Here is a 26,987-nt window from a genome sequence, read left to right as displayed (position 1 = left end):
TATTCAAGAATGTTGTCTTCAAGATGCTTGCACAATGCTTTCCTCAGCTGGCTAGGGGATTTAGGTATCAAATTGGATACACATGCAGCCTCAAAGAAACAGTTGCCATGCGGGGGCACCTGTATGCGTTCATATCCTTCAGTATTTAATATTTGATCCACACGGCCTTCATTTGCAGCGATGAGTGTTGTCCGAAGAACTTCTTCTTGAAAACTTAGACGTACTGCATCATGAATAGCTGAATCACTATTTGAACGTTTCCTTTTTGTTTTGAGTTTTGTCTTTTTTGATGTAGTGGCAAGTTTTGCTTTTTCACTGTGCTTTGTATCCTTATTCCATTCTTTCTTAAACCTTTTTTCCGCCATGTAAATCCGTTTACCTGATTCTGAAAGATTGGACGAGTATTCTGAGTCGGTAGAATTCACATCTTTTGAGGAACATCGTCATCAGAATCTGTAGAAATATATATCAGTTTTGTTCGTGTCGGTCTCCTCTCTGTTTTTTCGTTTTTTCGACATGCTTTGCTGTTCTGGTAGCACACCTGCAGTGTTTTGCTGTTCTAGTAGCACACCTGCAGTGCTTTGCTGTTCTGGTAGCACGCATGCAGTGCTTTGCTGTTCTGGTGACACGCCTGCCACGCTTTGCTGTTCTGGTAGCACGCCTGCAGTGCTTTGCTGTTCTGGTGACACGCCTGCAACGCTTTGCTGTTCTAGTGACACATCTGATATGCTTTGTTGTTCTAATAGCACGCCTGCAGTGTTTTGCTGTTCTGGTAGCAAGCCTGCAGTGTTTTGCTGTTTTGGTAGCAAGCCTGCAGTGGTTTGCTGTTCTTGTAGCACGCCTTCAGTGCTTTGCTGTTCTTGTAGCAAGCCTGCAGTGTTTTGCTGTTCTGGTAGTAAGCCTGCAGTGCTTTGCTGTTCTTGTAGCACGCCTGCAGTGCTTTGCTGTTCTTGTAGCACACCCGCAGTGCTTTGCTGTTCTTGTAGCACACCTGCAGTGCTTTGCTGTTCTGGTGACACGCCTGATATGCTTTGATGTTCTGGTGACAAGCCTGATATGCTTTGCTGTTCTGGTAGCAAGCCTGCAGTGTTTTGCTGTTTTGGTAGCAAGCCTGCAGTGGTTTGCTGTTCTTGTAGCACGCCTTCAGTGCTTTGCTGTTCTTGTAGCAAGCCTGCAGTGTTTTGCTGTTCTGGTAGTAAGCCTGCAGTGCTTTGCTGTTCTTGTAGCACGCCTGCAGTGCTTTGCTGTTCTTGTAGCACGCCCGCAGTGCTTTGCTGTTCTTGTAGCACACCTGCAGTGCTTTGCTGTTCTGGTGACACGCCTGATATGCTTTGCTGTTCTGGTGACAAGCCTGATATGCTTTGCTGTTCTGGTAGCACGCCTGCAGTGTTTTGCTGTTCTGGTAGCACGCCTGCAGTGCTTTGCTGTTTTGGTGACACGCCTGATATGCTTTGCTGTTCTGGTGACACGCCTGATATGATTTGCTGTTCTGGTAGCACGCATGCAGTGCTTTGCTGTTCTGGTGAGAGGCATGTAGTGATTTGCTCTTCTAGTAGCACGCCTGCATTGATTTGCTGGTCTGGTAGCACACCTACAGTGCTTTGTTGTTCTGGTAGCACACCTGATATGCTTTGCTGTTTTGGTATTTGCTGTTCTGGTGACACGTCTGATATGCTTTGCTGATTTGGTAGCACGCCTGCTGTGCTGTGCTGTTCTGGTAACACGCCTACTGTACTTTGCTGTTCTGGTAGCACGCATGCACTGCTTTGCTGTTCTGGTGACAGGCCTGTAGTGATTTGCTCTTCTGGTAGCACGCCTGCAGTGCTTTGCTTTCCTGGTAGCACGTCTGATATGCGTTGCTGTTCTGGTAACACGTATGCAGTGCTTTGCTGTTCTGATGGAACGCCTGCAGGGCTTGGCTGTTCTTGTGCGATATGATCCCATTTCTGGCTAGCTTCAATTAATATCTCGTCGTCTGCATCCGACCACATCTGGAATCATGACACATTGGCAATTGGTTATATGTATTTGGTATTTGTGTACTCAGAATGGAGACGGTATGAACAAATCTTTTAAGGTTAAACCGCTTGCAACATTTTGCAGTCAAGTGTGTGTTTTTTCTAGGAATGCATGTGGCATTATTGCACAAAAATAACTATGCGTTCAATCAAAAAATAGCATTCTACTATTAGTCCAAGTGTGTTTTCTACCACCATTCGATTCCGTCATCAATATTCCTTGCTATGCGAAATGCCCACTTGTTGAAACAATAAGGCCCGTGAATTTATATCACGGATGACGGATGCATTTTGAAAGATCAATGTTTTTTTTTTTACATAAACGTAGTATATAAATAAAATCAATTCAACGTAAATCTTATGAATTTAGAGTAAATTAATAACCGGAATCTTAGTTGTTTCCATATTTTTTTATGATCGGGATAAGCAGGCTAAGAGTTGAAAAAACCTGTTGTGTAATAAAGCAGTTGAAATACATATTTGATTCCGGTCAGACACAGAGTTACTCGGTCAATATTTCCCTCAAATTTGAAGCGATTAGGTCGATGTTTAAAATTGAAGCAGGTGAACAGACGACAATTTTTGTAGCAGGCTAAGGGTTAATTGTAAAATTAAATTAAGATATTAGTATATTTACATTGAAAACACAAATAATAACAATCATTATAAGTAAATATGCTTACCTTTTAGTTTTTGTAGGTCGAAATCCTTCCCTGACCACATTCTATACAGTTCTGCGGTTTGTGAGGTTTTTATCTCTAAACAAACACTTCGCAAGACAAAAACCAGTTCCACATGAAACATGATATAGAATGTTATTAACACCAATTAGCCTTGTCAAGTGCTATCACACATATGCTTAAATAGTTCATACGTAAATGATAGTGTCTGCTTTTCACTTGATAACTCATTTAAGTTGATATACGATAAACCCAGAACCATTCATCGCTAGATACAACGTTGTGGCTAACTCTTCTATCAGCCATTTAGTCAAACATGCATGTGTATCTGAGATAAAATGTTCTGGTTGTAAAATATGATGATGTTATGGGCTGTTCTAATGAAACCCAGATACTTTCATACTCAGATGATAGAGTCTGGTAGACAGCATTTGCCTGTTTAATTCTTTAAACTGTAAAAGCATACCATTCTATGACGAAATGAAATGGACTGGCAATTTTCTTAATGAAAATTGTGACATTTTATGTTACATGTGACGATACACTGTTCTAGCATTACAAAAAAGTGATTGATTTCAGATAGAATGTTTGATCTCTTATCAATAACTTTTGATATAGTTGGTATATAGGTCTGAAATTTTGAGACAATGTGTATCCGCATTTTCTGGATCTAAGAATGCAAAAAAGTGATTTTTGCAAAATTGGTCAGATAGAATGTTCTGGTTTTCAATAGACGATATGTTTATATCTACGTTCTGGATAATACTTAAATCTGTCACCCCTCTCCCCCACCTATTATTAAATTATATCTGGTGTCTCCTACAAGTCAAAATGGCATGTAACAAATGTTTGCAATATCCTGTTTTTTTATCAAAATGATAAAACTTGTTGCTTCAATTAAAAGCCTAAAGTGTTTAGGTTTCTTGTTGATCTTAAACAATGCACCAGGCCACAGGTAATTACAAATACTTCGAACAGCATGATTATAATGCTTATTACCGTCTATTATGTTTCCTGTTGCCATGAATTTCACGAGTAAATATGTTCCTAACAATCTTTTGATAACATTTTGAATGAAAAACACTTCGAATACATTTAGCAATATTTATAATATGCACAAGTTTACCATCATCATAAAAGTCAAAGTCTTCTTCATAACTTACAAAATCATAACCCCAAACGTGAATAGAACGCACTAATAGTTTATTGTATATAGGAGTGAGCTTGTCGGTCGGTCGGTCTGTCGGTTTTCATGGTTTCCGGACGATAACTCATGAAGGGCTAGACAGATTTGAATTTTTTTTGGTACACTGGTGTAACATCAGAAGATACAGGTCAAGTTCGATATTGGGGCTGGTGGGGCCAAGGTCAATGTCACTGTTACTAAAAATAGAAAAACGGTTTCCGGACGATAATTTTTAAAAGGCTTGACAGATTTGAATTTTTTTTGGTACAGGTGTAACATCAGAAGATACAGGTCAAGTTCGATATTGGGGCTGGTGGGGCCAAGGTCAATGTCACTGTTACTAAAAATAGAAAAACGGTTTCCGGACGCTAACTCATGAAAGGCTTGACAGATTTGAAAAAAAATTGGTACACAGGTGTAACATCAGAAGATACAAGTCAAGTTCGATATTGGGGCTTGTGGGGTCAAGGTCACTGTTACTAAAAAAGAAAAATGGTTTCCGGACGATAACTCATGAAAGGCTAAACGGATTTGAACAATTTTTAGTACACAGGTGTAACATCAGAAGATACAAATCAAGTTCGATATTGGGGCTGGTGGGGTCAAGGTCACTGTTACTAAAAATAGAAAAACGGTTTCCGATAACTCATAAAAGGCTTGACAGATTTGAACATTTTTGGTACACAGGTGTAACATCAGAAGATACAGGTCAAGTTCGATATTGGGGCTGGTGGGGCCATGGTCAAGGTCACTGTTACTAAAAATAGAAAAATGGTTTCTGCTTCATAACTTTTATTGGGCATGAGATATTGTGATGGAACTTGCTGTATAGGCAGCCTCTGTGAAGACAATCCTTGTGATTGAAAATGGGGCCAGTGGAGTAAAGGTTTTTGTGCACTGTTACGAAAATAGAAAAACGGTTTCCTGACAAACAATACATGCATGATAAAAGAAGATGCAGTGTGCAGTAACCTTGGAGTTATGGCCTCTTTTCAAAGGAATGGTTTGTCATTCCTGTGTCCAGGCGGCTTTTGGGGGTATTCGTCACTCCTGTGACAGCTCTAGTTAACTATTTCGCCACTAGATGAGGGCACAGGTGAAAATTTCATACAAGGAAAGTTTTTTTTATTACGATATATATGAATTTCACTGTAGTCAAGAGTAGCAAAGTATTTACTTAACATTCTTTAACATGTTCACAAACTGTAGAATAACCAAAGGAATGATGATTCTTTACAAAATTATATTCTATTTCCATTATAGTTATTTAACCTTTTTGTGCTTTTTGCTGCCAAAAGATTTGCACACACGGAATCTATATGGAGGTCCAACGTCGTTGATGCAGAGATATCGCGGCCACTTGGACTCTGGTTTCATATCATACAAATGCTTCTTCGGTTGTGCTACGGCCTCGGCACTCGTAGTGGTCCTCGTAGCATACAACTTTAGCAAGTTCGAAAAGGCAAAACGTCCCTCTGCTGCACAGTACGACCCCGAACCACTCCAACAAATTATCTTAACGATAACTCGGTCGCCATATAACGCGGTCCGAATCTTTCGCACCTCCAGCACCTTAAAAACACATTTCAATTGAACTGTCAAAAAGGACTCTGTTACGCTCAGTTCTTGAAATTCCTCAAGGGGTACCTCCTCAGCAAATTGTTTGAAGATTTTGTTTATCATTATTTCCTCCTCAGTCATACCTTCGTATTTGTTGTTCGTCGCCATTTTCTCAAATGTTTGAAAATATATTACAAAGACACTCACTTATTGATGTCGTACTCTGGGTAAACCAACTGGCACCCAATCCATTAATTTATTCATTGTCTTATTCATGTTGAGTTCTTCGTCACCTACTTGAATGTCATTTGTCAAAAGTTCAAATGTTGTTTCCTGGGTCGTGGATATTATCGTTTTCGATTTGAATGTTTTCGTGTACAGGTTATTGATTAGGTAGCATTTTTGTTGAGTGACTTGTCAAAATGTGCTGCCCATAGTGACATCGTCATTTGGCCCCTGTTGTCTCCCACTGTGATGGTCATCAAACTGCTCAGTGTCGACCATTTTAGAGTGAAATTGGGTTGTAGCCCAACTCTCACTTTAGTAGCTGTTATCGATTCAACCCTGCATTTTGGTAAACAAAGTGAGTACAAGCACTTACCTTTACATGTTTTTTTTTACTGAAAACTGTGTAGACGGAAATAAAAAAAAAATGTATATATTTTGGCGTCTTTCCATGTAATTGGGTCAACCAAACTTGAATGGCTGGTACACATTCACTCATTATCAAATATGGCACAACGTTGTTCTTGACTTTTTGATATGCAACCTTGCAATGCTCTAGCATTTCTTTTATCTTCGGAATTCTGGACATCATCTCTTTTATATCATTCAATCCTCACAAAAGTGTCCACTTCCTTCCACTCCTTTAGCATAAGTCGGCTTGGCACACGCCCTCGACTAGCATTAAAGGAGTTAGCGACATACAAATGCATTTCGGAGGTTAACATATTCATCTTCAGCAATAAATCCATATGTATCATTTTTCATCGTTCTTATTGTCTTGAAAGTAATCTTTCATCGTCTTCAAACCTTCCCTGACATATTTTCAGGTTTTCTCATTTCATGCGTTGGGTTGGTGCTCTACTTAAAAAAGTACTACTCAATTGAATTTAAATCATGACAGCCTGTTCACTTTATAAGGTCCTCTTTAATGGTTTTAAGAAATAAATAACTCACTATCTTGACTGGGGACCATCGCGTGAGATCGATGTTGTCAGGGACGTGTTACATGTATATGATGAGATATGATGCAAACTTACCATACAACTTGACACAATGTGCCCTTAAACTTAAACCTTAGGTCAATCATGCAGGGGCTATAACCATATTTAGGATGTCATGGAATTATGAAACCTAATTGTGTGATTGTCCTGAACAATTGATTGAAATAATTATAGTGACTTGAATAAATGGAATTTGAGTCTGAAGTGAAAATGTCTCACCCTAAAACTTAAGTCCTGACACAGAGACAAGTAGTAATAGCCCTCCTTCTTTTAATAGTTGAACTAAAAATGAATATATATGTACATCTTCCTTGATGAAAAGCATTTCTGGTATATCAGATAGTCCAATCATACAATCAACCTCATAAATTTTTCCTCAATCCTAAACTTTGAGGGTATAATATCCGGCATATGCACATGCAGGCAAAATGGTATATGCTCTGCAAAAACATGATAATAACAATAATATTTTATTGACACTTTCAAATAAGCCTTAAAAATTTGAGATCGTTTTGTGCCTAAATACCTAAATGCATAATTCGGAACCAAATCAATGCAGTGTGTAAAAGAAAAATACGGTAATTAAAGGTATGAATGTAACCTGAATGAACGGCATCACAATATTTGTCAGACAGTGTGTTTAACTGTTCCCCTGCATAATAATAGGTACATAACTAAGTCGTACATGTGTATGCATGATAATGATGATATATAAGAAAACAAGAGAATAATATAAGTGAAATATTAAATGTGAAGTATTGACTTATACTCCTTATATAAGTTCCCCTCGACCATTCATCGCCAATCCGGCTTCATCATGTTGACTCTTTACGATATGGTGTCTAAGTTTGATAGCCTGATTCGAAGTCTTTTCATTTTTAAATTCTTTATGATAACACTATTCATACATTCTTTAGCATTTGAATTGTAAATACTTTGGGGAGACCCGAGTCCCGCTATTGACCTTGTCTCATCAAAAACTCTGTCCGTAGTATTTAAGATGTATGATGTGAATAAGGGTCAAATATAAACAATGTATTTGACTTATATTGTAGTCTCTTATACTATGAATCGAAACCTTCCCTGTCGGATGGCTGTTGAACCATTTGTGTTTTAGAATTTCCATTTTGTTGTTGAAGCTGTCGGCTTTACTTGGACGTTTCACTTCATCTATTTGCTTTCAGAAAACGTTTTCAAACCTGTACGAAATTAACCGTATGGTTGTGAGCATGAAACCAGGCGTCAAAATCAGACTAGAACCAGTTGGTTAGGAAATTTTAAATCTAGTACACATATGGATAACCAAGCGTCAAATTTAAAACCAAGCGTTAACCAAGCGGAAAAGAGACGTCTATATGCGAGCATTATGCAAATTAGCTGGGTTTAGATTCCAGCTGGTTTTTAAAAATTCAGGCGTAAAATAAACCAAGCGTAAAAAACTATCGTAAAAAAACATGCAAAAAAATTGGCATCACTTGAAAACAACCTGTTTTTGCAGAACAGGAAAGTAAAACATTGTTGAATTTATTTTCTTAAAAAAAAGTTTAGCTGGAAATGCTATTTTTTACACATTTTTACTGTCACTTAATGTTTTATGAGTTAATATTCTGTGTTTAATTTGTTTCGACAGAAGGAACCTTCTTTCATTGCCCCATTTAGTTCCACTTCTGTTGGTCCTTCCGCTTCAATCTTTCTGCACCATCTGGGAACGTCATTAAATTTCAGTACTGATATACAGTATTTATTTTGCTGCTAAAATACAGTCTAAAAGAAAAGCAAAAGCTTAAAATAGTGTATAAAGGTATAATACCACTGATACAAACTTTGTAAGAAATATTAAAAATTTAATGCTGACAACTCTTTACAATTTTAGATAATAGTCGGGAGTCCATCAGAGGAAAATGTGACGAGCCATGGCATCGGAGAGTAGAATGTGGCATGCGTGCTATATCTTAACTTTGATATGTTAGCAATCTGAAACTGCCCCACCATATCTTTGTCAATTTTAGGTTTACAATAACCCACATGGTATCAAAATGGAGCTTAGGATTTGGCCTTCATTTACCACTTACTAAATTTTATATACCTTATTTGTATACTTATGAATATTAATGAGAATGTCCGAAAAAAGGGTTTTTTTTTTTAAGAAAATAATAATTTATGGACACTAGTTTGGCAATATCTTCGTTATTTATGTTATTTATATAGCCAGACTTTACCAAAATAAGGATGAGATATTCCTCTATCAGAAAACATATACTTTTTAATATTTTGATGTATCGTTTACATGCACAATTACTGCTTAAAGTGGGTGGGGTAACTTGACACCAACATCTTGAAAAATCCAAATGTTATAAAATTACAAATTCAGATGTTGTTTTCTATTAAATATGGTTTATGTTTATAATGTGTATTAATAACCAGTATTTGTACATTGATCAATAACAATTAAATAGGTCAAAGGTCATTCAAGTGCAATAATAAGTAAATTTAAGTCATTTATTAAAGTATGCATGTATTAATGCAAAGACATACATAAAACACTAGCAGTCATAACTATTATGTTTTGCACTGTTAACCAAACTAAGTTAACAATGTTTAGTGTGTTATTAATGATTTTTCTACACAGAAATGCCCTTATCGCCACATTTGTAATGACTGTTAAAATCACAGTAGAAGATGAATCGTTTGCTTAATTGTTTCGAGCAAAATCTGTATTTGCTGAAATGATTTCAATACACTTAAAACAGGTCTATGTTAACATATTTTTCATCAGACACTTTCCTTATCGGCAAATCTTGATTGTGTTAAAATGAACATGTTAACATTTTACAATTTTCTACGAAGGCTTTTGTAAGAATGATCCACAAGTTAAACTCAAATGAAAACTATGAATATATTGGCATTACAAATTATTTGTTTTCTTATTTATTGAAACCATTTAAGGATATAGAGCGTTTGCTCGAGCAATCATTTATGTCCTACAATGTTTTCAATGTTATCCAATGTTGAGGCATTAATAGATGGCGCTTCTGTGTGAGAAAGCTCTATAACATATTACTGGTACAATCTTAATGCGTCTGATATGACGCGGCATAGGATTAATGTTTAGTGTTTAACCATTTACTCATCAAGCTATGCTTAGACCTATCTGTGATGAAAAACTCTAATAAAAATACTAACAGTTAGGCAACTGAAACTTCATTTCTTGTTTACTGTAATTAAATCATTTTAAGAAATGAAGCGTTTGCTCGCAACTAGCAAATGCTTCATATCATACAATGTTGTCAATACATGTAGTCTCAAATATAATGGCACTTTACAGTACTTATTTGGAAGAAATACCTATTAGATATTACTGTTAGCATATTAATGCATCTTTACTGAGATGCGGCCATTAGTTCAATACTCATCCACACTCATTATTCTTTATCAGATGATTTCCTTGTTGGTAAATCTAAACATAGCTTGCCGAGGATAGTATGAACAGTTAATGTATTGCCCACAATCTATGTAAAGAGTATCCACTAGGAAAACTTGATAAAAATCAAGGCAAAATATAATTTCCTTGTTTAATTGCATTGCAATCACTGTTGGAAATTGAGCATTTGCTTGTCAAGAGCAGTTGATTCATTCCCTACAATACTGTCAATAGGCGTTGACTACAATTGCCTATGTGTAGGACATGTGTAAATTCAAATGCATATGCAGAGTTTTCCAACTTCTTACTTAAAGGTGCATAGTTAATAGACTCAAGTGTCAATTGGATTAGTGCAATTGATGCCATCACACCCACATGCTGGTGTACATTTCAATGACGCTTTAAAGCATTTGCAGCGGATAGATTTGCACTTGGTTTTACACCCACAACTTGTCAGTTCAATACAAGCATCAGGTACTGTTGGTAATCGTTTCCAGACAACTTCTAATCCATCAGGACCATCTTGCCATGCCTTAGTATCTACAGGCCTGATCTCTGTATCAACAATTGGTACATCAGCTGTGATCCAAATTGCTGCTTGATAATTTGCTCTTGCAATGTGCAATTCAAGAGCATCAGTTGTTGGTGGGAGCATTTCAAGCGTTTTCTTAGCTTTAACAAATAGCGAATGCCTTGCATTATCAACAGAGGTTGCATTGGTCCCATAAAGCAAGCATACAAACTTCTCTGCCTTATCTGACTTTCTGTCTCTTCCAACATCCGAAAGTAGGTCAGGACAAGTAACATAAGTCTTCCAACAGGTCTTCTTACTAATGCCACTAAAGGCCGAAGTTGTGTCGCATCCAGTTAACGCATGAAATCCCAAAATGTTAAGGTGCACATCTCTGGGTATTTTCTGAGCGATACTATGCACGGGGTATAGTTTGGTTTTCTTTGAAGTCCCAGCCATCATCCATATTTCGATGTTTAGATACCCAAGATGGTATATCAGTAGGAGCAGTACATCTGTATCTTGACATTTGACCACTATTCTCTCATAACCTTCTCTTACAGCATCTAAGGCATGTATAAAGATCCTCGTGTCTGCCTCTTCCTGGTTCGATGACAGTTGTGGTACTTCACGTCTGTTGGATGTAGCTTTGAGTACATTTTGGTAACCTCCTCCTGTTACAAGCTCTTGATCTCTCGGTAACGAGTCTGCCCTTGTTGCCAAATTCTCGGAAAGAAACCTCGCAATATCTGCTTTGTTCTCATCCATTGCTAGGAAGGTATCCCATGACTGCGGCAGTGGTACATCTGGACCAGTAATCATTCTACGAATTGGGCGTCGGTTGCCGGATCGCTTGCTCCTAGCACTTGCCTTTATTGATGATTTTCCGATATATCTGTCGAATGCCACGTCTATTCTGCGTGTAGTTGTGTTAAAATACCTCAGTACACACTGCACAAACACGTCTGCATACTCTCCAAATGTAACACAGCCATCTGGTTTACCTAATGCCTGAATCATTGCATGTCCATCAATCACTATAGCTGTTTTCAAAGTAGCCACTGGAAGCTCTTCCTGGACAAAGACTGCACTATCTGTAGTAAGGACCGCAAGCAGATCAGATTTGGCTGTTGGGTTCATAATTCCGCCAACTTTTGCAAGTGACAGTGGTACTGGAGACAACTCATGTTTTAATACAGATGCTATTTCGACAGTTCTGCCAGCATTAGCCGCGTTGAAGAGTCGTTGCATCAATCTTCTGTCAGCTTTTATTATCTGTGTGGTTTGCTTTGCTTTCACTGGCACTTGGTAAAGCGTGGCAAAGGTTTTCAATTTCATTTTTTTCATTGGGTCAAAGAATTGTTTTTTCTTTGAAACTAGTCTCTCGTGAGCATTTTGTAGTACACGTGCTGCACCTTGATCCCTTGCTTCAACTAGGTCCTTGGTTATTTCGGTAGTGGCTACATCTTTTGTTGCAATTGAGACTAACTTTGAGCACTCCCTTACTGGTAACACCAGGTTATTATCAGCATTATCGGTTTCAATGTCTACTTCTGTCAGTAAGTCTAGTCCTTTGCAACAAAACACGTCCCGTATGTCGAGGTATTGAAGCAGCGCTTGAACATGGCTTTCATCAAGATCTACCCGTGATCGCTGGAAGTCGGCCCTTGTAGATGTGAACTCATCTTCATCATCTCCACTAGTGTCTGTGTAGAGAGCTCTCATCTTTTGTGAGATGTTTGAGCGAAATGCCCAAGTTATACAGAACTTGTCCCGTGCTGAGTCATTTCGTGTTATTCCTATGATTCCATTGTTAAGCTTGCAGAGTTTATTTATCCACTCGGTTGATTGGTCTGTTGGAATCTGGCTGAAGTGGTTGTTACTTCTCTTGACGACGAAATTCCCATTCATGAACTCAGTGTAAACTTCTGGTGCTCTGTTCTCCAGGTCTTTCATCTCGGCCAAATACACAGGTCCCCATCGAGCATAGTTTAGGTGGTCATACGCTGATATTGGGCAATACGATTATGGAATTGAATCAGTTATACTCTATGATGCCATGGGCCGTCAAAAATGAGCGACTTTTCCGCTTATGGTCTCCCGACGTAACACATTGACTTGAATTGACTTATTATTGCACTTGAATGACCTTTGACCTATATAATTGTTATTGATCCATGTACAAATACTGGTAATTAATACACATTATATACATAAACCATATGTAAAAGAAAACAACATCGGATTTTTTAATTTTACAACATTTAAATTTTTCAAGATTTTGGTGTCAAGTTACCCCACCCACTTTAAGCAGTAATTGTGCATGTAAATGATGCATCAAAATATTAAAAAGTATATATTTACTGATAGAGGAATATCTCATCCTTATTTTGGTAAAGTCTGGCTGTATAAATAACATAAATAACGAAGATATTGCAAAACTATTGTCCATAAATTATTATATTTTTTAAAAAATCACCCTTTTTTGGACATTCTCATTAATATTCATGAGTATACAAATTAGGTATATAAAATTTAGTAAGTGACAAATAAAGGCCAAAGCCTAAGCTTCATTTTGATACCTGTTGGGTTATTGTAAACCTAAAACTGACAAAGATATGATGTTTTTTTCAATTACCATGTACATAAAGTGCACTCAGTTGACCTTTGACCTAATTCTGAGCATATAGGGCCAAATCTCGGATGGCATGGGGCAGTTTCAGATTACTAACATATCAAAGTTAAGATATAGCATGCATGCCAAATTCTACTCTCCGATGCCATGGACCGTCAAAAATAAGCGACTTTTCCCCTTATGGACTCCCGACTATAATACATAATATATAGATATATATATATATATACTTAACCGTAACCACTTAAGAGAGACTGATCGGCATAAAATAACTAACAACAAACCTAGTGGCAGCAATTTTTCCCTTGTCGAGGGGCTCTCGATAATCTCGATCTTTTGGTTTTGTCAAGCCCTGCCCCCTGGATTGGGCTATTTCCTGCATGGAAAACACTGCCCTCAGTAGTAGGTAGCACATCTTATATCAAGACTTGGGGATTTTTGCGCTGCTGCACACGCCTTAGCAAGCTGCTCCTGGTCCACAGACACGTCTGGATATTCCTTAAGTAATGTATACCTCTGTAGAGATACAATAATAGTATTAATACTCATATTCATTGAAATAGTAAACTGTATATACCATGTAGATTTCAAAACTTATACACTTGTTATTGTAACCCTTACCAAACCTGGGCGGTTCTACTGTGGGTCATCAGTCAATAAAAAGTTTTGCTTCTTTATACCCCCGACAAACGAAGTTTGAAGGGGGTATATTGGAGTCACCCTGTGGTCGGTCGGTTTGTCGGTCGGTCCATTGCAATTTACCTTGACCGGAACATAACTTAAAAACTACTGGATGGAATTGGATTAAACTTCATACAATGGTAGAGCATAATGAGAGGAAGTGCAGTGTACAATTAACTTATTTAAACTAAAATTTAACTTAAATTATTTTTGCCTATTACAGAATTATTGCTCTTTGTTTCTTTTTTTGGTCCAAAGTATAACTTGAAAAGTACTGGATGGAATTGATTGGAACTTCATACAATAGTAAAGCACAATGAGAGGAAGTGCAGTGTTCAAGAACCATAACTCTACTTTAGCTAATTACTGAGTTATTGCCATTAATTTGTTTTTTTGCTGTCATTTTTTTTCCAGACATTAACTTGCAAACTACTAGATGGAATTTATTAAAACTTAATACAATGGTAAAGCACAATGAGAGGAAGTGCAGTGCACAAGAACCACATGGGTGAAAGTTGCAAATTTTCAAAATACTGAAAAATTAAGCTGGGGGCCAGGGGGCCGCAGGGCCCCTGGTGGGTCCAGGGCAAAGCCCTGGCCAGGGGGCCGGAGGCCCCTGAAAGCTCCAGGAATTAAGCATTTTAAAACACATTTCAAAGCCTTTCCTGTCTTTTAATCAATCAAATCTATGTTGTATATTTATAATATTTCTGGCAGCTTTTGTCAACATACATTTACATAAGGCCCCTGACAAAAACATCCCTCAATACTTCAATTCTTGCTCATTAATCAAGAATTCATTTGACTCTGTAACTCATTCAATAAAAGTTAAAAAATGAAAAACAGAATACAATTAAAGATTTATATTGAATTATGAATAGTGTATTGTATTCTTATCAAGTTACCAATCGGACCATTTCACACCCTTCGGATCGACTTTTGACAGCCATTGCCACCTCCATTTGTTTTTCGCAGGCTGTTCGATTTTTCGATTTATTTCATTGTTAATTTTTGCCTCCAATTTGCGGTATGTCGTAAAAGTCGTAAAGGATACTGACTGTAAATATTCGGTAAAAACCGGCTTTTTCCGCCATCCAAGTTTTTGTTGGCGCGGAAACTGCCGAGGTTATTCGGAGAGATTGGAAAAGATTGGAATGACAATTCTTTTTTTACGAAAAGAAACGACTATTTTCGGAAACGTTCGGCTGATATCGCCGACAGAATTTTACCACTTATGGCAATGCTATTTATAGAACGAAATTGGGAAACCAGAAAATTTAAGTTTGTTTTATCTTCGATTTTGAGTAGATCGCGATGTTGATAATGGGGTTTGGGGTACCCCCTCCACCCCCCCCCCCCCCCCCCACCCCCGAAAAACTCCACGGATTTACACGATTTAGAAAAATGACCCCTGAGAAGACCGAAAATACGGAAAACTTTCACCCATGGAACCATAACTCTACTTCAGCTAATTGCAGAGTTACTGCCCTTTGTTACTTTTTTCTTGTCCGGAGCATAACTTGAAAATTATTGGAGGGAATTTAATAAAACTTCATACAGTGATTGATCATAATGAGAGGGGGTGCAGTGTACAGGAACCGCAATTCTATTTCAGCTCATTACAGAGTTACTGCCCTTTGTTACTTTTTTCTTGTCCGGAGCATAACTTGAAAACTATTGGATGGAATTTAATAAAACTTCGTACACTGATAGATCACAGAAAAAACGTAATAACAGCTCATTTGCATATAGATTACCACATATTTTTACTCTTCATTTGAATATAGTATAGTGTAAAGTATATTACAGTCAACCACCTCATTAAAATGTTATCTATCAAATGACAATATTTACAAAGGCAATCCATGAGCATATCTTTGAGTTTTTCACATTATTTGTTGTAATGCCTAAACAGGTGGCAGACCTCTGGCAGATGCATGGAGAGTATGGTAACTCATGTGACACTGTTTACATAAATGAACATTGCAAATCTCCATCCATACATTGTTTCTTTTCTTTGTTTCAAGAGGGCATGATACTTGCATGTTGACCTCTTGACAGACCTTTTCACATTCAAGTGGCCATCCACATTCTCAACAGCTATTCCAACACGGGGTCAGTTTGAAAGGAGTCAGTTTTCAAACGTTGATCTCTTGCGTTTGCTGAATCCAGCTATCAATTGGTTGATCAATTCCTGGCGGATATCTAGATGAGTGAAACGCTTCGTCTTGTTTGACCTTGATGATGCTTGTTTGAACAATATAAATGAATTAGCGATAGCACTATTCAGAAGGAACCAAAAAAGGTAGCGCCACCACTTTTTTGGAGTCTCGGCCTACAGGGTACTTTGCTCGTAGCTTATCATGGAGATCCACTCTACCCATCGACTTATAGTAAGCCGCCATGCTGTGCGTTGAAAGAGATCCAACACTACTCGCCCCCTTCTCCGTGTGCACGCGCGTATGTCCTCTGGGTCAGAGAGGGATGACAAGGTGTAAACGGGTTTTCGGTCCATCCAAACTGCTGCATCCCCTTTCTGCATAATCTTATAGTACCCCCTCTCACGTACATCCCTTGGTTTTTTAATCCTGGAGGAAGGCCTTTCCTGTTAACACGTACAGTACCACATGAATATAACCCATTGGCCACCAGATCTTCGGTTAGGGGCGATCCGGTAAAAAATTGTCAAAAAACACCCATCTAAACGTGTTTCTAATGAAACTTGTGAGTCGCTACACAACATGGTGTCAAAGTCCATGCTCACTACGGTTATTCTCCTTCCCAAGGTATGCTTCCAATTTGGCCAGGTACCTAGAGCATTGGGTTTGTGCTTTATGATCTGCATAAAAAATATCCCTACTCAAATGAAATTAAAACATGACAGGCACTTGTTAACTTCCTCTGCTTCTTCGTCATTCCTTTCACTTAAAAGTTTGTCACTTAAAAAGTGCCTAACTGTTTTCATCGAAAATCCTTACATCAAGTTAGTCTTTCTGGCTTTCTTGCTCGATCGCTGACTATTCTTTTTATGACAGTAAAATGTTTCGTAATAAAAAGCTGTCTACAAAATGGGTATTTGTCCAGCTGTTCAAAACATCTTTTACACGTTTTTAAAGTAAATTTCGGCGTCTTCATAGCACACGCCGCATTCTTCCATACAAAGTTCTTGAAACAATACTGTTGGTATTAAACATAAAGAAATTATAACTTATAAGCTGGCAAAGTTTTATTTAAAACTTAAGTACGTGTATGGTGCTTTTATAGCTTGATATAGGTAAACAGCTAGGCGTTGTCATAATCTAGCAAAGTACAAATTTTTACAAGGTTAATGTAAACATATTCATCATTAGCAATAAATCCACATGTATTATTTTTCATCGTTGTTATTGTCTTGAAAGTAGTCTTTTATCGTCTTCAAATCTTCCTTCTCTGGCATATTTTCTGGTTTTCTTGTTTCAGCGCATTGGGTTTGTGCTTTAAGTTCTGCATAAAAAATATCCCTACTCAAATGAAATTAAAACATGACAGGCACTTGTTAACTTCCTCTGCTTCTTCATCATTCCTTTCACTTAAAAGTTTGTCACTTAAAAAGTGTCTAACCGTTTTCATAGAAAATCCTTACATCAAGTTAGTCTTTCTGGCTTGCCTGCACGATCGCTGATTATTCTTTTTATGACAGTAAAATGTTTCGTAATAAAAAGCTGTCTACAAAATGGGTATTTGTCCAGCTGTTCAAAACATCTTTTACATACTAAAGATGTACATTGACACACATTTTTAAAGTAAATTTCGGCGTCTTCATAGCACACGCTGCATTTTTCCATACAAAGTTCTTGAAACAATACTGTTGGTATTAAACATGAAGACATTATAACATATAAGCTTACAAAGTTTTATTTTAAACTTAAGTACGTGTATGGTGCTTTTATAGCTTGATATAGGTAAACAGCTAGGCGTTGTCATAATCTAGCAAAGTACAAATTTTTACAAGGTTAATGTAAACATATTCATCATTAGCAATAAATCCACATGAATTATTTTTCATCGTTGTTATTGTCTTGAAAGTAGTCTTTTATCGTCTTCAAATCTTCCTTCTCTGGCATATTTTCTGGTTTTCTTGTTTCAGCGCATTGGGTTTGTGCTTTATGTTCTGCATAAAAAATATCCCTACTCAAATGAAATTAAAACATGACAGGCACTTGTTAACTTCCTCTGCTTCTTCATCATTCCTTTCACTTAAAAGTTTGTCACTTAAAAAGTGTCTAACCGTTTTCATCGAAAATCCTTACATCAAGTTAGTCTTTCTGGCTTGCTTGCACGATCGCTGATTATTCTTTTTATGACAGTAAAATGTTTCGTAATAAAAAGCTGTCTACAAAATGGGTATTTGTCCAGCTGTTCAAAACATCTTTTACATACTAAAGATGTACATTGACACACGTTTTTAAAGTAAATTTCTGCGTCCTCATAGCACACGCCGCATTCTTCCATCCAAAGTTCTTGAAACAATACTGTTGGTATTAAACATAAAGAAATTATAACTTATAAGCTGGCAAAGTTTTATTAAAACTTAAGTACGTGTATGGTGCTTTTATAGCTTGATATAGGTAAACAGCTAGGCGTTGTCATAATCTAGCAAAGTACAAATTTTTACAAGGTTAATGTAAACATATTCATCATTAGCAATTAATCCACATGTATTATTTTTCATCGTTGTTATTGTCTTGAAAGTAGTCTTTTATCGTCTTCAAATCTTCCTTCTCTGGCATATTTTCTTGTTTTCTTGTTTCAGCGCATTGGGTTTGTGCTTTAAGTTCTGCATAAAAAATATCCCTACTAAAATGAAATTAAAACATGACAGGCACTTGTTAACTTCCTCTGCTTCTTCATCATTCCTTTCACTTAAAAAGTTTGTCACTTAAAAAGTGTCTAACCGTTTTCATAGAAAATCCTTACATCAAGTTAGTCTTTCTGGCTTGCTTGCACGATCGCTGATTATTCTTTTTATGACAGTAACATGTTTCGTAATAAAAAGCTGTCTACAAAATGGGTATTTGTCCAGCTGTTCAAAACATCTTTTACATACTAAAGATGTACATTGACACACGTTTTTAAAGTAAATTTCTGCGTCCTCATAGCACACGCCGCATTCTTCCATCCAAAGTTCTTGAAACAATACTGTTGGTATTAAACATAAAGAAATTATAACTTATAAGCTGGCAAAGTTTTATTTAAAACTTAAGTACGTGTATGGTGCTTTTATAGCTTGATATAGGTAAACAGCTAGGCGTTGTCATAATCTAGCAAAGTACAAATTTTTACAAGGTTAATGTAAACATATTCATCATTAGCAATAAATCCACATGTATTATTTTTCATCGTTGTTATTGTCTTGAAAGTAGTCTTTTATCGTCTTCAAATCTTCCTTCTCTGGCATATTTTCTGGTTTTCTTGTTTCAGCGCATTGGGTTTGTGCTTTAAGTTCTGCATAAAGAAATATCCCTACTCAAATGAAATTAAAACATGACAGGCACTTGTTAACTTCCTCTGCTTCTTCGTCATTCCTTTCACTTAAAAGTTTGTCACTTAAAAAGTGTCTAACCGTTTTCATCGATAATCCTTGCATCAAGTTAGTCTTTCTGGTTTGCTTGCTCGATCGCTGATTATTCTTTTTATGACAGTAAAATGTTTCGTAATAAAAAGCTGTCTACAAAATGGGTATTTGTCCAGCTGTTCAAAACATCTTTTACATACTAAAGATGTACATTGACACACATTTTTAAAGTAAATTTCGGCGTCTTCATAGCACACGCTGCATTTTTCCATACAAAGATCTTGAAACAATACTGTTGGTATTAAACATAAAGAAATTATAACTTATAAGCTTACAAAGTTTTATTTAAAACTTAAGTACGTGTATGGTGCTTTTATAGCTTGATATAGGTAAACAGCTAGGCGTTGTCATAATCTAGCAAAGTACAAATTTTTACAAGGTTAATGTAAACATATTCATCATTAGCAATAAATCCACATGTATTATTTTTCATCGTTGTTATTGTCTTGAAAGTAGTCTTTTATCGTCTTCAAATCTTCCTTCTCTGGCATATTTTCTGGTTTTCTTGTTTCAGCGCATTGTGTTTGTGCTTTATGTTCTGCATAAAAAATATCCCTACTCAAATGAAATTAAAACATGACAGGCACTTGTTAAATTCCTCTGCTTCTTCATCATTCCTTTCACTTAAATGTTTGTCACTTAAAAAGTGTCTAACCGTTTTCATCGAAAATCCTTACATCAAGTTAGTCTTTCTGGCTTCCTTGCACGATCGCTGATTATTCCATTTATGACAGTAACATGTTTCGTAATAAAAAGCTGTCTACAAATGGGTATTTGTCCAGCTGTTCAAAACATCTTTTACATACTAAAGATGTACATTGACACACGTTTTTAAAGTAAATTTCTGCGTCCTCATAGCACACGCCGCATTCTTCCATCCAAAGTTCTTGAAACAATACTGTTGGTATTAAACATAAAGAAATTATAACTTATAAGCTGGCAAAGTTTTATTTAAAACTTAAGTACGTGTATGGTGCTTTTATAGCTTGATATAGGTAAACAGCTAGGCGTTGTCATGATCTAGCAAAGTACAAATTTTTACAAGGTTAATGTAAACATATTCATCATTAGCAGTAAATCCACATGTATTATTTTTCATCGTTGTTATTGTCTTGAAAGTAGTCTTTTATCGTCTTCAAATCTTCCTTCTCTGGCATATTTTCTGGTTTTCTTGTTTCAGCGCATTGGGTTTGTGCTTTATGTTCTGCATAAAAAATATCCCTACTCAAATGAATTTAAAACATGACAGGCACTTGTTAACTTCCTCTGCTTCTTCATCATTCCTTTCACTTAAAAGTTTGTCACTTAAAAAGTGTCTAACCGTTTTCATCGAAAATCCTTACATCAAGTTAGTCTTTCTGGCTTGCTTGCACGATCGCTGATTATTCTTTTTATGACAGTAAAATGTTTCGTAATAAAAAGCTGTCTACAAAATGGGTATTTGTCCAGCTGTTCAAAACATCTTTTACATACTAAAGATGTACATTGACACACATTTTTAAAGTAAATTTCGGCGTCTTCATAGCACACGCTGCATTTTTCCATACAAAGTTCTTGAAACAATACTGTTGGTATTAAACATAAAGAAATTATAACTTATAAGCTGGCAAAGTTTTATTTAAAACTTAAGTACGTGTATGGTGCTTTTATAGCTTGATATAGGTAAACAGCTAGGCGTTGTCATGATCTAGCAAAGTACAAATTTTTACAAGGTTAATGTAAACATATTCATCATTAGCAGTAAATCCACATGTATTATTTTTCATCGTTGTTATTGTCTTGAAAGTAGTCTTTTATCGTCTTCAAATCTTCCTTCTCTGGCATATTTTCTGGTTTTCTTGTTTCAGCGCATTGGGTTTGTGCTTTATGTTCTGCATAAAAAATATCCCTACTCAAATGAATTTAAAACATGACAGGCACTTGTTAACTTCCTCTGCTTCTTCATCATTCCTTTCACTTAAAAGTTTGTCACTTAAAAAGTGTCTAACCGTTTTCATCGAAAATCCTTACATCAAGTTAGTCTTTCTGGCTTGCTTGCACGATCGCTGATTATTCTTTTTATGACAGTAAAATGTTTCGTAATAAAAAGCTGTCTACAAAATGGGTATTTGTCCAGCTGTTCAAAACATCTTTTACATACTAAAGATGTACATTGACACACGTTTTTAAAGTAAATTTCGGCGTCCTCATAGCACACGCCGCATTCTCTCATCCAAAGTTCTTGAAACAATACTGTTGGTATTAAACATAAAGAAATTATAACTTATAAGCTCACAAAGTTTTATTTAAAACTTAAGTACGTGTATGGTGCTTTTATAGCTTGATATAGGTAAACAGCTAGGCGTTGTCATAATCTAGCAAAGTACAAATTTTTACAAGGTTAATGTTAACATATTCATCATTAGCAATAAATCCACATGTATTATTTTTCATCGTTGTTATTGTCTTGAAAGTTGTCTTTTATCGTCTTCAAATCTTCCTTCTCTGGCATATTTTCTGGTTTTCTTGTTTCAGCGCATTGGGTTTGTGCTTTATGTTCTGCATAAAAAATATCCCTACTCAAATGAAATTAAAACATGACAGGCACTTGTTAAATTCCTCTGCTTCTTCATCATTCCTTTCACTTAAAAGTTTGTCACTTAAAAAGTGTCTAACCGTTTTCATAGAAAATCCTTACATCAAGTTAGTCTTTCTGGCTTGCTTGCTCGATCGCTGATTATTCTTTTTATGACATTAAAATGTTTCGTAATAAAAAGCTGTCTACAAAATGGGTATTTGTCCAGCTGTTCAAAACATCTTTTACATACTAAAGATGTACATTGATACACGCTTTTGAAGTAAATTTCGGCATCTTCATAGCACACGCTGCATTTTTCCATCCAAAGTTCTTGAAACAATACTGTTGGTATTAAACATAAAGAAATTATAACTTATAAGCTTACAAAGTTTAATTTAAAACTTAAGTACGTGTATGGTGCTTTTATAGCTTGATATAGGTAAACAGCTAGGCGTTGTCATAATCTAGCAAAGTACAAATTTTTACAAGGTTAATGTAAACATATTCATTATAAGCAATTAATCCACATGTATTATTTTTCATCGTTGTTATTGTCTTGGAAGTAGTCTTTTATCGTCTTCAAATCTTCCTTCTCTGGCATATTTTCTGGTTTTCTTGTTTCAGCGCATTGGGTTTGTGCTTTATGTTCTGCATAAAAACTATCCCTACTCAAATGAAATTAAAACTTGACAGGCACTTGTTAACTTCCTCTGCTTCTTCATCATTCCTTTCACTTAAAAGTTTGTCACTTAAAAAGTGTCTAACCGTTTTCATAGAAAATCCTTACATCAAGTTAGTCTTTCTGGCTTGCTTGCACGATCGCTGATTTTTCTTTTTATGACAGTAAAATGTTTCGTAATAAAAAGCTGTCTACAAAATGGGTATTTGTCCAGCTGTTCAAAACATCTTTTACATACTAAAGATGTACATTGACACACGTTTTTTAAGTAAATTTCGGCGTCCTCATAGCACACGCTGCATTTTTCCATACAAAGTTCTTGAAACAATACTGTTGGTATTAAACATAAAGAAATTATAACTTATAAGCTCACAAAGTTTTATTTAAAACTTAAGTACGTGTATGGTGCTTTTATAGCTTGATATAGGTTAACAGCTAGGCGTTGTCATAATCTAGCAAAGTACAAATTTTTACAAGGTTAATGTAAACATATTCATTATTAGCAATAAATCCACATGTATTATTTTTCATCGTTGTTATTGTCTTGAAAGTAGTCTTTTATCGTCTTCAAATCTTCCTTCTCTGGCATATTTTCTTGTTTCAGCGCATTGGGTTTGTGCTTTTGGTCAACAATTATTGTTACAAACATGACAAATTAACACATCTTCAATTATGAAGTTTCACTTATACACTGTCTTAAATGTCTAAAAAATACACACAGGGTCGTAAACACTATTGATTGTAGACAAAATGCCACGGCGTGTGAACGGTTTCACAGAACAGAACAGAACAGAACAGATTTTATTTTCACTTAAACTTATACAGTTTTTTGTGATAAACATACATATTGCATACAAATACATATATTGTATACAAATACATGAATTGTACAATTATACAATGTAGTAAGCAGACACATAATAAACGGATAGCTGTGGATGAACTAATATAACTAGACTTTAAATGTTGTTTAACATAACGTATGACATATTTCGTTACAAAGTTATTTTGGAACATAATATTGTCTTAAATATTGTTCAATATAAGAACATAATAGTCACGGAAACATGTGATGCATGATATTTTGTACCAAAAATCTTTGGGTTTACGACGCTTTAATTGTTCAAACTCTTGGCATCGTTTGAACTTAAATGCTCTCCGTTTCCTGGAAACAATATTTTTATACAGTTTCTTCAATCTACATAATTCAATCCTGTCATTCTCGTCACGAGAATTGTTATAAACAAACAAAGCGTTTTTATACACATATTAAGCATTTTTACATTCCTGGTCGAACCATTTCGACGACTCCGTAGTAACACGTTCTTCGAAACAAGGGTATTTCATAGCATGCTTGACCAACAATGGATCCGCTACTTCACGAACAATATCAGTAAAACCATTGACAACAAAATCAACATCAGTGTTCTGAAGTATTGTATTAAAGTCTGTAGTTCTGGCAATCAAACCATTTCTGAACACATATTTTTCTTCGTCACTCCATTTTAAATAATCACATGCATAAGGTATGTCTTTAGTAACATGCGTATTGCATAGAATATTAAATGCTAAAGGAGCGTGGTCACTGTAAATATTAAATGGTTCAACAGCCAATTTATTCACCAATTTAAAATTGTGTTGGCTAAGTAACAAGTAGTCAATAACACTTGAACCGTTTGTATTAAAACATGTATAACTACCAATACCAAAGTCCGCTCCTAAACGGCCATTTACGATTTTTAATGAAGTCGCTTTACACAAGTCCAGCAATTTATTTCCATGTGCGTTATTGCCCTTATCTAGCGAATATCTTGGAAGTGGGAAATCACATATATAATCCTCTGAATCTATACCCGGTATATACATATCACATATTATACTATCTGATTTGCATGAAGTCCTGGCGTTAAAGTCCCCAGCGATCATTACTGTACCTAATGATTGGTAGTGGTTAATATCTTCTTCCAAACGCTGAAAAAGGTCCGTATCAATTATATTGTTAATGGGTGACGAATCGCCCCACATGTAGACTGCTACGAGATATATATCAGACTCGATTTTAAAGAATCCCTTGTCCAGTTTAATCCATATCATTGTGTCATGAACATTTTTAACCACTTTTATGCCTTCATTTATACTATTTCTAACATATATGACCACTCCCCCACTATTCCTTTTAGCATGCCTGTGTCTATATTTCCGGTAATAGTTATAACAATGATAACCTGTCAATTCGACATTGCTCGATTTACTAGTCCAAGACTCCGATAAAACTATTATGTCATATTTTACAAGAAAAGAAACAAAATTTGGGTCCTCACGTTTAGCAGCACTCAGTCCATTAATGTTCCACACAAGACACTGTAGCCCATCCGGCCCGTCCTACGCCTCCTTCACTTGCTTCCCGTCCACGTAGAGAGTATCGTATGATACCCATGCCTTTCTGCCGGCTTGCTTCTCTTCTTTTACCCGTCTGAAGAGTCGTCGTCTCTTTGCGGCTACTTCCGGCGGAAACTGCTCTGTAACATAAAGGTTCGTTCCGCTTAGATTTCTGCTGTTACTTCTTACTTGTTCCCGATCCCCGAAGAAACAGAATTTCCCTACGATACTTCTAGGTTTTGTATTGGCACTTCCGGCCGCTCCGCTCCTGCCCACTTGATTCTGCTTCTGTCCCATTCGATGTACCCGCTCAAACCGCATGTTATCAACTGCTTCGCGAGCCACTTTCAATTTATCAACAATAAAGTCCCTCACAATCCGCTCCGTCCGCGCTGGCGTCTCTCCCTCCTCTTCCGGTATGTTACCGAAGATCAGATTGTTCCTCATGCTCTGCGATTGTACATAGTTCATATCGTCTTTGAGCTTATCTTTGTCGCGTTCAAGGTCTGCGATCCTTCTCCTGGCCCCCTCCAACTCCACGTCTACTGAATCTACCTTATGTTCTAAACGATCAAGTTTGGCCCGATTTTCCTTCGTAAATGTGTCTATATGTAGCCACAACTTTTTCAGTTCCCTATCAAAGTTATCAACCTTGACGTCAAGACCATCCAGTTTTCTGAGTCGAGAATCCATATCACTTAACTTTAAATCCATACGGCCCAACAATGCAATAATATCCGAGTTTGTAGGATTTGAAGCATTTGATGCACTACTACCCGACTTGTCTTCCATACTTTCCGGATCCTAGGCTTGAAAGAGGTTCATATAAGTTGGTGATTGGAATGTTAATCCTATCCTCGTACAATATGGAGTTAGCTTCGCTCAACACCTGGCTAATTAATCCCTCTGGCGACTGCTGTGTACTTATGCGTTTATGTTCAATATGCTCATCGTCACTTTCACTTCTCTTCTTTTTGTTTCTACCTTTTTTCCCAGTCAAATTTAATCATAGTAAATCACATCTTTCGATACTTGAAACGTGAAAGTGTCATTCTTTATATTCCAGCAGAGTCCTAGGCTGTGTTGTAATGGAATCTCACTGCAGGAAAGGTCTATATCTGTTAGATTTCTGGCTAAATCTTCACGGGGTAAATCATTCAACACATTCATACTGTTCGAGGCAATCTTGTGAAGGCGCAAATTACCATTTTTCATCAAAGCTGACTGTGTGCCAACTATCAAGGTGACTGCCTGTTCTTCTGTAGGAACAGATGTGAGGCCATCATCTACGTAGAAATTGTTCATGATGAAGTCTGTCACGTCCAAGCCGAACTCGCCAGAACTAATCAAAGCTGTCTTGCGCAAACCATATGCTGCAACCGCGGGTGATGGACGGTTTCCGAAGACATGTACTTTCATCCTATACTCGATCACTTTCTTGTTTGTATCATTGTCCTGTGATACCATAGGAATCTGAGGATGTTTCTATGTTCTTCAGTCACATGAAAACAGTAGACCATCTGTTGGATATCAGCTGTCACTGCTATTGGTTCCTTCCGGAATCGTAACAACACACCAAGAAGGTTGTTTGTGAGATCTGGTCCAGACATAAGGACATCATTCAATGACAAATCTTGAAAGTTTGCCGAGGACTCAAACACGACGCGGATCTGGTCAGCTTTTTTCGGATGATACACACCGAATATAGGTAAATACCAACATTCTTCGTTGGGTTTCAGTTCTGGTGCTACTTCGGCATGTCCATTTTCAAGGATTTTGCTCATAAATTCAACAAAATGTTGTTTCTTTGCTGGGTTCTTTTTCAGGCTCACATGCAATA

The 26,987-nt window shown here is 36.6% G+C and overlaps 3 protein-coding genes across 3 annotated transcripts; all 3 read right to left on the bottom strand.

Annotated features, from left to right (window-relative positions):
• Nucleotides 1-446: 446 nt before the first annotated feature.
• On the bottom strand, nucleotides 447-3,109 carry LOC128244437 (involucrin-like). Its single transcript, XM_052962442.1, has 2 exons — nucleotides 2,702-3,109; nucleotides 447-1,991 (listed from the first exon to the last, which is right to left on the bottom strand). Exon 2 carries the CDS (start codon nucleotides 1,989-1,991, stop codon nucleotides 447-449), a length of 1,545 nt encoding a protein of 514 aa, XP_052818402.1. The 5' UTR covers nucleotides 2,702-3,109.
• Nucleotides 3,110-23,340: 20,231 nt separating this feature from the next.
• Nucleotides 23,341-26,723, bottom strand: LOC128244599 (uncharacterized). The gene is made up of 2 exons (XM_052962604.1): nucleotides 25,090-26,723; nucleotides 23,341-24,739 (listed from the first exon to the last, which is right to left on the bottom strand). Exon 1 carries the CDS (start codon nucleotides 25,937-25,939, stop codon nucleotides 25,151-25,153), a length of 789 nt encoding a protein of 262 aa, XP_052818564.1. The 5' UTR covers nucleotides 25,940-26,723; the 3' UTR covers nucleotides 23,341-24,739; nucleotides 25,090-25,150.
• On the bottom strand, nucleotides 26,150-26,566 carry LOC128244436 (uncharacterized). Its single transcript, XM_052962441.1, has one exon. The coding sequence runs from the start codon at nucleotides 26,564-26,566 to the stop codon at nucleotides 26,150-26,152; it is 417 nt and encodes a 138-aa protein (XP_052818401.1).
• Nucleotides 26,724-26,987: the final 264 nt, after the last annotated feature.

The sequence above is a fragment of the Mya arenaria genome, chromosome 8 (assembly GCF_026914265.1).
Source record: "Mya arenaria isolate MELC-2E11 chromosome 8, ASM2691426v1".
Classification (NCBI taxonomy): Eukaryota; Metazoa; Mollusca; class Bivalvia; order Myida; family Myidae; genus Mya; species Mya arenaria.
This window is presented reverse-complemented; position numbering and strand designations above follow the sequence as displayed.